Here is a 14,340-nt window from a genome sequence, read left to right as displayed (position 1 = left end):
AGCTGCGCATCCAGGCTGCTCAAACGTTGTCTATGTTTGGCAGCACATACCTGTGTGAACAACTGTTTTCTTTGATGAACCTGAACAAAACATCACACAGAAGTCGACTTACTGCTGAACACCTTCACTCAATTCTGAGGATTTCCTCAACTCAGAGCCTTACCCCGAACATTGATGAACTTGTGGAAAAGATGGGACACCACCAAGTATCACCCTCAACCTCAAACAAGTGAACATTACTGTGCAATCACATATTTAGAGTTTTTACTCAGTTCAAGTTTAAAAGTTAAAGTTTAATATTTGTTTTCACTGCATGTTACTTCTCCTTGATGAAAGTGCTGTTTTTGATTAATAGATTTTTGCACTTTATTTTATTGTATTTCAATCCAATTATATTTTAAAAATATTAAGAAAATATTGCTTTATTTATCTGATCATATTGGAATATATTTGTTAGGTTTTCAGTAGGTTCAATTAGGTTCACTAGACTATATGCGTCATTTAAAAAAATTTCAATGAACATTCGATCAGTCCGGCCCTCGGCTTGTAGCTAAATTTTTTATTTGGCCCTCCGTCCATTTGACTTTGACACCCCTGGTCTAACGGGTCCGTTGAGTTTCCTAAATCTGCTGGGATTTACCCTGTCCAGAACTGAAGTAAACTCTGTTTAAGCTGGTTTCGAGAAACGATTCGCCTGGTTATCTGACGGCCTACATCCAGGTGTCCCACCCTTCTTCCCCCTGTGAATTAGCCAGACTGAGCAGCCTACAGCCAACTAGTTTCACAGAGCACACCTGTTAACGGTCGCTCGTTCTCTATTTTACAATGTGCATTTGTTATTGAACCAGGTAGGTTTTAGTGACTCGGGCGAGTCCCAAGGATGAGGTTTTAAATATGGGCTACCAGCAACCTAAAAACATTTTCCACTTTTTCCTCTCCAGAATCAAACATCACAGCTATTTTACAACCATCAAAGAACTTTAAGGTGACTCATTAACTGAATGTCCACAACATCTTTAGATTTTCTTTATGCTAAATATTTTATTAGTAAGGCATTTTTGCAAGGGTCAGTACAGCTTAATTCAGTAGCAGAAATAATCAAATAAGTAAAATCAATCATCTAGTCTATCTTTCCCTACTGCTGACACTGAGAACTAAAAAAGGAAACCTTTGAGCGAGACGGACGGAGTTTGGCGTTTCGAACCCCAGACCTGGCACGACGACGAAGAAGGTGCGGCAGCAGGAGGAGGAAGTTGATCGACGAAGGCAGGGATCTCTGTAGGTCCGATGAACTTCTTCTCCGCATGGATGCTGAGGTCACACAGGACTTGGTGCTGGCAGGAAAAAAGGCACCAGTTCTTCTTCCTTGTCTTTGTCTTCATCTTTGTCTTTGGGGTCAGAACCCAGCCGATGAGAGAAGTGCGATTCGAAGCCACAGATTGTGGGCCAGACGGGTTGGTCTCCATGTGCAGGACAGTCTCCGGCTCCGTGGCCCCGGCTCTTCTTCAGCTGCAGAGTTCTTTGTCCATCTCGATCTTGGCTCGAAGCTGCCCGGAGGATCCAACAAAAGGTTCCTCTTTTGCACCCACCTTATATAGGGTTTATCTGTCTGCTTAGACAGATGATCTCATATCCGTCACTGTCTTAAGAGACATCATGTCATGATGTCTGTGCCAATGTCTCAGGGCTGCTCAACCTCCTGTTTCCATATAAGGTGCTGATCATCTCTGCTCTCCTGTTAGTTCCCCTTTTTCCCTTCCTGTCACCTTTCACCTACCATCTACCTCCAACATATCAGTGATGTTTAATTGCAGTTTTACAACCTTTTACACCATTTCAAGTTCAATGTCAAATCACATTTATATCACATTTATTTTCTTTAGCTTCTCTGATTTAGCATTCATTTATAATTTTATAACCATAACTTATTAATTATTCTTATTATGATCTTAATGTGAGTTATTACAGATGTTTTCTGAAAAGAAACCAAGAATAATCTATTATTCTAATTATTTGATACCAAAGTTACATTTGCTTGTTTTTCTTATAAGTGTTCTCACAAATATAAGTGTAAGTATTATTACAAGTAAATCAATATTAATATAAGTATTTTACTTTGAATCTTATCAAATTACTCAAAATGTTTAGATTTAATTTTTTAAAACTTTCATGCTTTAAAATAGTCTCAGCTATTTTTATAAATCTGCAGGCTGGAAACTTCCTCTTTTTCCAGGAAACCTGCTTTTCCTGTTTAATGACTCTCTCTGACTGACTATGATTTTTTATGATTAGATAGAAAAAAGTAGAATTAAAGCAAAGTTTGCATGAGACAAAAACAACACACACAACTAGATTTATTTTATTGACACTTAAGTCTACTGTTGGGCCCTGATGTCACTTGAGTGATTCATTTTAAAGATAACTTTATTTATTATTACTGTTAAACTAAAATCTCCAGCATGGGGAAGTGGGATGAGCTCGGATTTTCTTGACACCCCTGACCTGTTCTTCTCATAATAAAATTGTTTAGATTATTTAAAAAGTAACAAAAGGTTAACAGCATCACTATTCTATCACTGCTGTTCTCCTGATGGGATATTATTACACATAATATCTAATATAATGTTATGTTGATAAATAAATGACCTGGGGCCTCATGCATAAAGCGTGTGTAAACATAAATAATGTGTGGCGCCATATTTTACACACAAGTCGGCATGTATAAAAATGAACTTTGCATCAAAGTTTGTGTAAATATATGCACACTTTTTCCCTGGTGTGAAAATGTGCGGCAGCCACACAAACTTTTTCTATGAACATCAAACTACAAAGATACACTGAAATCTGACTACATTCAGTTACTTAGACCAAGAGGCATCAAGCCCGATGTTGTTTTTCATAATTTTAATATTTTTTTGTTTAAACTTAAACGATGAAACTGAACCGCATTTATCCTCAGACAATAACCTAACACGCACACAAAATAAAGAAAATAAAAATAAAAGGATGTGAAAACCTCGCTCCAATGTAAATAGTACTTTTCCTCAGTTTTTGTCTCATAAAGATGTAACTTTATGAGGCAAAATGCGTTGGTCTGTGCGCCAAAGTACCTGAAATGGATCTATGGGGAAATTTTATTCTGACTAAAAAAGAAAACGGGGTTGGAAGGTGCGCCGTGTAATTGTGGAGCGCTTTGGCTCTGATGGAGAACATCGTCAGTGGAAGGATTCAGAGGGAACGTGTGTACAGAGATCATATTGATCTGTTGGGAAATGTTGATGATGGTTTATTAGTGTTTAGATTAATCCAGACTGATCATCCTGAAGCTCTGAGCAAAACTTAAAGGAGGAGCCGTGCGGTACCGTAACCGGTCCAGCTGCAGTCATCCTTCAGTCGAGCCAGGCCCGCTTTATGAATGCGCCTTTATGGACATGAAGCATCTCGATTCTGTAAATGTACAACTTATGCACATTATTCCACTAAATGTCCACATTCCCACTCAAAGGGCTTTCTGACTCTCTGGCTGAATCCCGGCTGAACGCTCTGATGTTCAAACAGGCATTTGCACGATCTCTTTATTTATTTATGTTATGTGGATTTTTTTTCTTTAAAATGTATTATTTTTATTTTTGTGAGGTGACCTCATATGCCCTTGAAGCACCTTTTAAATAAAATATCTAATTATTATCATTATAAATACTTATACTGCTACAAACAAGGACGTTGCCATGGTTACTGCTTCATGTGGTGGCAGACTTCCGGGTATTTATACTAATACTTTATACATTATACTAATATGTGGTGACAGGGCGGACCAGCAGCTGCGCTCCATTTCCCGCAAATTGGGATTCATAAAGGAAATGTCTGCAGCTATGTGCGTGCACACGGCTTTATACATCTGGAGTTTTTTGTGCACCGCACATTTCTAAACTTGCCATGTTTTAGTGTGAAAACTGCACACTGTTTTATGCATGAGGTGTTGTGTAGCCATTGCTCACACTGACATTGCACTTTAAACATCATCAACAACAAAAAAGGCTCAATTTGCTGCTGTTTCAGTCTCGTGATGAAATAAAACATTGTGGCAAGAGTCGTTAACTTTTAGACAAAGTTAGCAATAAGATATTGGACATGTGACTATTCCAGAATTAAGTCAATTTAACCAAAAACATTTGGTTCCTATATATAAAGTAAACATACAAGATGTTATAAACCAGCAATATTCATGGCAACATTCCTGACGGACCGTTTTACTTCATTCAGAAAGAGTTTCTGACTCCGCTGCTGCTTCCTGCCTCTCAAACACTCTGAGCCGTTCAGAGGCAAAGGGGGGAGGAAGGAGCGCTGTGTTGGCCTTCCACACAGTGCTCCTCCAAAATAAAAGCAAGCTTTGCTTCATTCTGGGAGAGTATGTTAGACAGTCAAGGGGATCCTCAAAGTGTTATCTATATGGCCCAACAATGTTCAGTCTGAACCCAATCCAAACACAGCTTGTGTTGGACCCTTTCCTTTATGAAGTCAGGAAATGATGGAGGGATTGATCAAATCTGATAAATTTAGCATTTTGTCAGTGTTTAAAACTTACCCAATCTGCCATACAGGTGCACAAGGTGTTCCCCTGCGGACTGGCAGCTCAAGAGGGAACCATTCAAAAAGGAGATGTGGTTTTGTCCATTAATGGTCTAACACTGTGTGGTGTCAAACACATGGATGCCACTGCTATTTTACGTCAGACCCGTAGTCAAACTTTGGCTGTGGTAGTCATCTGCAAGAGAACTAACGAAGAGGAGAAAGATGGAGGAAACAGGATGGGAGAGGAAAGTGAGTCTCACTAAACTTATCTTCATCTCTGGGATTTAACTAGCTTTTATTCCAATTGTGTTTAAATGTTACTTTGTCACAGCAGTGGAACAGGAAACCCCACTGAGTGTTGATGTGGAGAAAGGTTCTGGTGGAATTGGCTTTTCTCTGGAAGGAGGAAGAGGATCAATTCAGGGAGACAGACCTTTAGTCATCAACAGGATATTCAAAGGTATGCCCATTATCCTGACAGAAAGTGATTATTTTGTTGTAATCCAAATAAACACTTTATTTACAGATGATCCTTTATTTTTATAGTAGGAACCACTTGTGCCATGTTGATTGAAACTGAAGGGGAAACATCTGTGTATTTTCAGGTGGAGCAGGAGAGCAAAGCGGTCTGCAATGTGGAGACGAACTTCTGCAGGTTCAAGGAGTGAGTCTACAGGATATGACTAGATTTGAGGCATGGAAGATGATCAAGGCTTTGCCTGAAGGGCTTGTTAGACTTGTAATCAGGAGAAGGCAGGTAGCAGAGGACTAAAAGTCATAAAGGGCCTTGGAAAAAAGATCTATACCCTCTGAGCATTTACACACTTTGTCACGTTACACTCAAGAACGTCTGAGTATTCTGTTGGGAATTCCTGTAATATATTGACCAACATTAAACAACATAGAGCTGGAAAGTTGAAGGAAATTGATCAATTGTTTTCAAAAAGGTTTTCCAAATATAAAGGACTGTCAGCTTCTTTACATTTCCACAAGAACATTGTGGTCTTGCATTTCAACATAAAATCCAAAACCAATTAGTTACAGAAGTTCCTATAATTAATAAAGAAGGTCCTACTGTGTTTAATTTACTATCTATATAAATCCAGGTGTTCTGTTTTGTTTTAAATAACACCAAGTTTGCAATAAATGTTATCTTATCACTTCTACATACAGACTGGTAGATTAAAGTAGATTTGTCTCTTAAAGGAGCAGTGACCAGACTTTAACATGACAATATGTAGAAAAACTTAAAGATTGATGTTTCAACAGCCATGCTTCAGCTGTTCTTCAGATAATAACCATTGAAATCTTTCCTAGAAATTCCACATTAAATACTCTAAAGTTTGAGGTTGTAACATGTCAGTTGGGAGAAAAGTTAAAGGAGCTTTAATATTTTTGTGTTGGAAAATGGCGGCAAATTAATAAGACAAAAAATAAAACAGCAAAATTTCTTCCAAGTCTGTAAAACTGTCTGTAAAAAAATTGTTTCAATAACATCTTAGTTTTATTTCAAAAGAATACAAGAGCAAAACAGCTAATAAATACATGTTAATTAAATCACCAACAGATCTTTTAAATTAAATTCCTCTTTCAGAATAAAAGCACTGAACAAAATCTTTCTTAAAATCAACTCTGTAACTCTGTAATGCCAGTTCAGTCAGATCTCTGATCCTGTAAACTAATGGAACATTAGGATTGTTGTATTTCTTAGTTTGGTTTAAAAGATAGATCTGTTTTATAATACAACATGCTGTAAAATATGGTTGTATAGCATATGCAGAATGGATTACTGCATAAGCTATACAAATTACCAAAACTGATCATTTTCAAGACAATTTAATAAAATCATCCTGTTGTAGTTCACATATTTTCCTTCTGTGTACCACCCAGGTCCCTTAACCAGTTTCAGGACTCGACTTGCACTTGTATACTGAGAAAAATATTCTGAGTTCTGGATATAGATTAGTTTAATTTCTGTAATTGGGCACAAGAAAAATCAGCTTAGTATCTGTTCTTCAACTTAGTTTGTAAATAAACCTAAGAAAACCTGTGTGTGTGTGTTTTCTTCTTATGGGTTGTTCATATGGAGTTAAATTTGTTTCACAATAATAAAAAAAAATCACATCAAATAAAAGAAATAAAATTGTGGTCAAGACTATAGGATTTGCAATAATTTTTTTGTTTCAAACAAAAACACTTCTCAATAAAAAAAGTTAAACTGTGGTCAAAACCTTTTGAATTGTAATAATAATAATAAAAACACAAAATAATGTTTAACAGTTATTTATTTAAATTAAAATCACTTATTTTTGTTTGATGAACAGAAACATTTATTTGCAGAACATAAGCTTTTATTTGTGCATGTCAGAGGTTTTTGGTTGACAACCTAAGTGTTTGATTACGATCCTCAAAGTTTTGTTTGATGCTCCCTTTTTTTGGTTCAGCTCAACGAGTTTTGATTGCTGGAATTGTGAAAATCTAAAGACAAACGATGTAAGATGTGTCCATATTGGTTAGCGCTGACTAAAGCAGATGACTCTGACTTCCTGCTATCTCTGAACTCTATCCTGAACTGCAGGGTTTGCTGCTTTGCTTTTCAGTGACTGGACACAGAATGTGAATGGTAAGTAATCTTCAAAAAATTACACAGTTACTAAGGTGTCCACCTTTTTTCAAGGAAGAAATCTTGTGACGACAGTCATGTATCTTGTCTGCTGAGGTCTCTGTTATCATATCGTGCTAACCAGGCACATGCAGAGGGTGGGACTTGAGCCCATGCCCCTTTATCCTAGTGCCCTTTTTGAGTTTTTTAAAATCTGTGTCATGATGCCTGCTTTTGCCTAAATAATGTTTAGCTAACTAGAACAATTTAGCAAAAATAAACTAGTCTGGCTGGCCTCGGTCTAACAGTGAAGGAGGATTCTCAGTCTCTCTGCCTCCATGTTAAGTCACTTGGCACCTGGTGAGGAGGAGGGGGGCGGATCTGTGCCCTCTATCAAAAATATATATTAAAATTTTTACATACACCTGTTTGTGAATAAAAACCTAGGCCTGATGTTGAAGTTAACAAAAAAGGTTCTATTTATTTTTTGTAATTGTCCTCGTAGTGGAAAGACCCTCCTCTCCCCTAAACACAGACATGCTTCGGCTGCAGAGAAAACTTCTACCTTTAATTTTATCAGGCTGCCCCGGTGCTGGACTAAATGCCCGGTTCCCTACAAGTCGGTCCAACCACTGTGGTCAGAACTTGATATCTTGACATAAAGATACTGTCACCACGACGCACCTCAGAGCCCCGGTACCGCCTGCTCACTGTTCGCTCTCTTAACAAAATAGCAGTTCTCACCGCTGCTGACGGGATCTGGGCTGGAGGTGAGCAACTGTGAATAGAAGTTACTGCAAAACCGCAATTGCTAAAGAAAGATCCAGCTAACAGCATTTGGAGCTCACAAAATATCACATAAGCATCAGCGGAAATACTTTACCAACCATTTGGACTGCAGCAACAACCAAACATGCCACCATTAAATGAATCAAGATGTTCCAAAAGCAGGGCAGATTGGCATAAGGGCTACCGGGGGATTCCAGGTAGATTTCAGCGCAAAGATGCGGCTCGCTGTTCATGCAGGGCCGGCCCAAGGTAATATGGGGCCTTAGACAGAATCATGATTTAACCCCCGCCAACCATCTCCTACTAAGAACATCAGCATCAAGAACAGTGTTTAAATGTAGATGAAGTCTGTGACAATTGGCTGAGTTTAAAATCAGTCACTGAATATTGGTTATTTGCTGTAATGTATTTGTGAGCAAGCCCAGCTCAAACACAAAGATTACATCATGTAGCCATGGTAACACAGTAATCAAACTATACAGATGATTCTTTACACTTTTACAAAGTAAACTTCCTAATTAAATCTAAAATGTACAATTTTTTAAAAATGTTTTTCTCTGCTGAATGCATTAAATATAATTTAATAACATTGTCATTCTCAATAACATGACTGTTACAGGTTTAGATGTATTGTCTGTTTTACAATTCAACCATTTCTAGGGGCCCCTTAATGTCTGGAGGCCCCAACAGCAGCTACTAAGTTTTCTTTGCTTTGATACATATGTCCTGCAATTCTAGATATCAGAGGTGCTAACATCAAAAATTATGTAGAGTTAACCCCTTTGAGCTTCTTTGATCTTTGAAGCAGTCTGCAGACAAGATATTATAGAGGCTAAACAGAAGTAGTAAGGCTTATTTATTAAAATAGCAGTAAATTTGCTTATTTAATAACATACTTCATAACCAGCAACCTTCTCTCTGATGGTCTGTTTAAAAACTACAGTCTCAGATCAACACAGCGCTCCAGCACTGTCAGCAGCAGAAACAGAAACATTATAACTAAACATCAGAAAACATAGACTAAATTTGCTTTGCATTGCTCCCACATAGTGACAATAGTATGATCCGACTAAATGTTAGATTTTTGACAATATTTGTTGTTGTTGCTATGTGTTTTAAGATGTTGTTCAACGTTGAGCCCCCGCCCTCCAAAGATCTCTGCACGGCCCTAAGCCTCACCTTGGATTGATCAACCTCTCAATAACTGGCTGCCATTCAATGGGAGCATGTTCCTCCTGTCTGTACATCACCAATAAAATGGCTAAAAAACATTTAATATATTAACTGATTTTTCATAATTTAGCTTATGTACATGTAACAAGACAACCTTTTGCGGCTGAATTTTACAGTGAGGCTGAAACTTTGAGGCAGAGTCAGGTGGAAACAGCAGTGATTTATTCTACACACAAAATCAACAACACTCCTTTCACAGGTGAAACCGCAGCCTTAAATAGTCCCAGCTGTGACGGACCAAACCATATTTAATTCACAGGGGAATCTCACGTCATCAATCTCCACCTATTTAAATAAAATACCTTTTACTAAATACAAACATTCCCATTTACTTTTTATAAATATTTTATGTTTTATCATTACACCATAATGAAACACCACAAAACCCATAAACAATCCTCCCCTCTCCCCACACTTTTCAATGGCCTCTCCCAGAACCTGCCACCATGTTGTCTCCAGACAACATGGTATTTGCCACTGGGGGCAGTATTTGTCCAAACACCCTGGAGAGGACACACAAAAGACAGGTGAGTCACTCTATAATAGCACTCCACACTTAACAGATTATGCACAAACATTTGCTCAGTTTTACCCACCAGTAGCTCATTGCTCTGAGTAACAATTATCCTCCCTCCACTAGCAACCACCTCACTTGTCAATGAGGAGCAGCTGTGCAGAGCCCAGAACAAAAGGCTACATGCTAATCACTAAAAATACTCAATAAATACAATTAAATAAATACAAATTGTTATTTATGTGCAAATCTATGCTTAAAGTGCAGTGCTAAATAAAATGCTTGTTAATAAAGTGCAAAGAGTGCTTTTAAGGTGCTATACAGTGACTTAAGTAAAAATAGTCCCAGTAATGAAGAGCTCTTCATTACAGTACATAATATAAAGTGTTTTTTGTTACCAACTGTGTGTCTAATGTGATTCGTGTGCTGAGGAGCGATCAGAAACGGCAGAGAACAGATTTGAGAGGAGGCAGGCAGTTCTCTTGCCTCATGGCAGGGGGCGCTCATGATCCCAGAAGTCTTTTGACTTCACATCTGCAGAGGAAGAGACAGTAACAGCGAGTCGTACAGTAAATAAGTCAAGTGCAGCAACATATTTATAGTTTTCTCCTCTCTTCCGACGTCAACATGGATGACTACATTTCTACACTTAAACAGTTTTCTAAAGTGGATTTTCAATCAAGAAGGAAATGATACTAAAGGAAGATCAACACCGGAGCTGAAAGGCTTGCTTCACACTACGAGATAGAAGGGTAGTTTTTTAATAAAATTGTGGAAGTCGACAGAAAAAGATGAAAAAGTTGTGTAGTCCACAACTCTGAAGTGAACTGGGGACCTCTGTCAGAGGTCAAGTCCAATGGCACACCACACCGGGACACCCAGGAGGAGATACATCCCTAAGCCACATCAACCAAAGTGGTTGATGACAGCGGAACTGCCTCCGGCCACCGAGTAGTTCTGTCCACCATCGTCAGGAGACAGGTAAAACCATTGGAAGATGGAAGCGGTCCCACTAAGTCCACATGCACATGTTCAAACTTCCGTTGCAGAACAAGAAAGTGCTCCAGTGGAGCCTTAGTGCGTCATTGCATCTTGGCACGCTGGCAAGCCAAACAGGAAGCCGCCCATGTCCGTACATCTTTGCGGAGTCCTGGTCACACAAACTTTGTTTAACAGAAGCTTTATCGCCCGGGTGTGAAAGGGAATGAACTGCATCCAAAACCCGCCGTTTTTGGATGACTAAAGGCCGAGGTTTACCAGTCAAGACATCGCAAAGAAGGGTTGCGCCACACTCATGAAAGGAGACCTCTTCTAAATGCAAACTGGATTCAGCCGCTTTAAAGGCCAGGATATCCTGGTCGGTCAGTTGGTCTGTGGCCATGGCGAGGCAGTCCACACCTAAATGTACCAGATTATTCTTGCCAGCCACATGCTGAATGTCAGTGGTGCATTCTGAAATGGCAGATAAATGCCGTTGTTGCCGAGCCGACCACAGTTCGGAAACTTTTGCAATAGCAAAAGTGAGAGGCTTATGGTCAACAAAAGCAGTAAAGTCCCTGCCCTCCAACATGAAGCAGAAATGACGTGTTGGCAGAAAAAGGGCAAGCAGTTCCCTATGTGCTATATTTTTTTTGGCACCCCGGAGTTTCCTGCTAAAAAAAGCGAGGGGTTGCCAGACACCATCCACCCATTGCCCACAAACTGCCCCAACTGCATAATCAGAGGCATCAGTTGCTAGAGCCACAGGAGTTACTGGAGATGGATGGGCCAAAAGCATAGCATTAGTCAAGGCCTTTTTGGCATCATCAAATACCTGCACCCTCTCAGGGGTCCACTCTATCTGCTGGTCCCCTTTTTGCCTTTGATGTGGAAAAATTACAATTAGGTCACACCTGCTAGTTGTATTGCTATATGTTTATTCTAAGTTCTGTATATTCCCACCAAGTTAAAGCTGTTTGGGTTACATGCACAAGGTTGGACGTTGTTTTTCCCCAGCTGCATGGGAACCAGTCTGATTCCCATGCTTTGGATCCCTTATCCCTTTGTACAAAACTCATGTGTTGGTTCTGCCTGGCAGAACTTTTCACCCAGACCTGCTTCATTACTGATTGTCCTACAAGCTCTCTGTATTGTGCACAATATATGAATAAACCTGATTGAGTGATTTTACCTGAACAGTGCTTGGAAATAGTTTTTTTTTTCCCACGACAGCCTCTAAGTGCTTCATACAAGGGGTGCATGAGGTGAACTGCTCATGAGATGAAACGTTTATAAAGGGTTTACCATCCCCAAAAACTCCAGCAGGGGTTTGTGGGGGGGGGGGGGGGCCAGAAACTGCTTTAACCTTTGCAGGTAGGGGAACCGGCCCTTGAGAAGACATTTTGTGTCCCAGGAACTCAACAGCAGGCAGTCCAAACTGACATTTAGCTGGGTTCACCATCAGGCCATGTTCACTGAGTCTAAGAAACAGCTGACGAAAGTGCATCATGTGTTCTTCCGCAGAGGGACTAGCCACCAATATGTCGTCCAAATAGATGAACAAAAATGGCATACCCTGCAGGACTGAATCCATAAGCCACTCTAAAGTCTGTGCTGCGCCTTTAAGACCAAAGGACATCTGTAAAAAATCATAAAGACCAAAAGATAACTGCAATTTTGGGTAAATCTAAAGTATGCACTGGGACCTGATGGTAACCTCTCACCAAGTCCACCTTAGAGAAAACATTTGCTCCAGCCAGGCGGGCAGAAAAGTCCTGAATGTGAGGAATTGGGTACCTGTCATTACTGGTCCCGTTGTTAAGGTGTTGAAAATCCCCACAGGGTTGCCAACTCCCGTCTGCTTTGGGAACCATGTGCAACAGAGATGCCCATGGACTTTTGGAGCACCGTACAATGCCAAGACGCTCCATGTTTGCAAACTCCTATCGCTAACTTTGCGGTGTCTAGGCGGCGCGCTCGCGCAAAAACCAGTGGACCGACCATAGGTATACAATGTTCCACTCCATGCTTTGCCACGTAGAAGAAAATGTGGGAACCGTTAAAGATGGGAACTCTGCTAACAGACGCTGATGCTCATCACCTGTGGCAAGCATGTTGGCGAGGGGTCAATGGCCGGAACCGCCAAGTTTACAGAGGTATGTATCAAAAGATACAGCATCTATTAAGCAGCTATTAGCAACATGTACTAATAACCTAAAAGCACACAAAAAATCTGCACCCAAAATAGGTAAAGACACAGAAGCTATTACAAAGTCCCACTGAAACTGATGTCTGTTGAAACACACAGTCACCAACTCGATCCAAAACTGTGAATCAGAGTGCCGTTAGCCGCGTCCAGCGGCGGTCCATTACTTTCGCACAAAACGTCTGCTGCCAAAACAGGAACGATGCTCCGCTGTGCACCCGAGTCCATCAGGAAACGCCATCCAGAGACCTCATCCATGATGAAAAGCAGCTTGTCCGAGGTGCCGGCACACACAGCTGCTAGCAAGCGCCAGCTCTGTCGTTTCCCTGACGCACGAACGAATATGGATTAATGCAGCGCTTCACCTTCACTCTGAACTGACGTTATGCCGAGAAACGCATGCCCTGTCGCAGAAGCGCGCATCACTCTAAACTCTCGCATATAGATGAGAAAACGGACTGAAATATGACCGAAGACGAAACTTTTAAAGATACTCGTAACATTATCAGGTTTCTTATCCATCCTCTCCCTGGTCTGTTCATCCTGTTGGCATCTGGCAGGAGATTCCGTAGCATCCGCTGCAGAACAGAAATAGTTGTCTCCCACTGGCCATCAGATTGCTCAACAATCCCATCACTAAAACTGTCTCAGACTGCTTGAAAATACTAAGTTATATATATATTTAGCAATACATTATTATTTGTTTATTATGTAATTATAGGCACACTTGTGTTTCTGTGTGTGCTCCAGTGGCCAAGCGATGACATTTCATTGCCAATTTTACTTATGTTTCTTTGAGAAATGACAATAAAATAAGTCTAAGTCTAACTATGTAAGCCCTAAAACAGAGGGTTTTATTTCGCAGATTTATTGAAATAAATACGGTTTTTACACCTTTATTGAGACATATGAGTCAAACGTTTTTCAGTCAGTATCTGATGAAAATGTTCTCCACAGATGGTTTGAAATTCCCCAATTTTTCTTTGAACACCATAATAGCTTAAAGCATTACAAAACCGAGGCCCATTATGTGGAACATTTTATATCATCCTTTACTGTCTAGTCTATTAATGTAGGGGGGATGCATTTTAATTTCTGAGATTGCCAATATTTGTATTGCCTGTCTGTTGTCCTGTTGAACTGAAACTTATAGAAGTAACTCAGAGAACAAGTGTCATTACATAGAAATGGTGAAATCCCTCTTAACTCTTCATTTCTCCATATTAGCAGGGGATGCATTTTACGGCAAAGCCTATTATTAGCCTGCTGATATTTGCATGCCCTCTCTATTTTCCTCAAATGTTATGCTATTGATGTGAAACTCTTACCAGTAGCTCAGAGGAAACGTGTAATTTTGTAGAAAAGGTTATTTCACTCTTTACTCTTTATTTCTTCAAGCTAGGATGGGGATGCATTTTTTGGCAATATGGATTTTGAGCCTGCCAA

General features: G+C 39.8%; 1 protein-coding gene and 1 long non-coding RNA gene across 3 annotated transcripts in view; one reads left to right on the top strand and one right to left on the bottom strand.

The window, feature by feature from the left end:
- The window catches only part of il16 (interleukin 16), a 25,016-nt gene extending 18,394 nt beyond the window's left edge, over positions 1-6,622 (top strand). Inside the window, exons 8-10 of one of the 2 annotated variants that reach the window (XM_028015446.1) lie at positions 4,602-4,821; positions 4,907-5,032; positions 5,178-6,622. In XM_028015446.1, the coding sequence (XP_027871247.1) occupies positions 4,602-4,821; positions 4,907-5,032; positions 5,178-5,344 (513 nt within the window). In that variant the 3' untranslated portion in view covers positions 5,345-6,622. Of the gene's footprint in view, positions 1-4,601; positions 4,822-4,903; positions 5,033-5,177 lie in introns of both variants that reach the window. The other variant, XM_028015445.1, reaches the window with a different exon arrangement.
- Positions 1-14,340, bottom strand: part of LOC114143423 (uncharacterized) — an 18,256-nt gene extending 3,916 nt beyond the window's left edge. Inside the window, exon 1 of the long non-coding RNA XR_003595246.1 lies at positions 13,321-14,340. This is a non-coding gene — a long non-coding RNA (uncharacterized LOC114143423). The remainder of the gene's footprint in view (positions 1-13,320) is intronic.

Source organism: Xiphophorus couchianus, chromosome 4 (assembly GCF_001444195.1).
Source record: "Xiphophorus couchianus chromosome 4, X_couchianus-1.0, whole genome shotgun sequence".
Classification (NCBI taxonomy): Eukaryota; Metazoa; Chordata; class Actinopteri; order Cyprinodontiformes; family Poeciliidae; genus Xiphophorus; species Xiphophorus couchianus.
The sequence above is the reverse complement of the archived record's forward strand: the minus strand, read 5'-3'. Positions and strand labels throughout refer to the sequence as shown.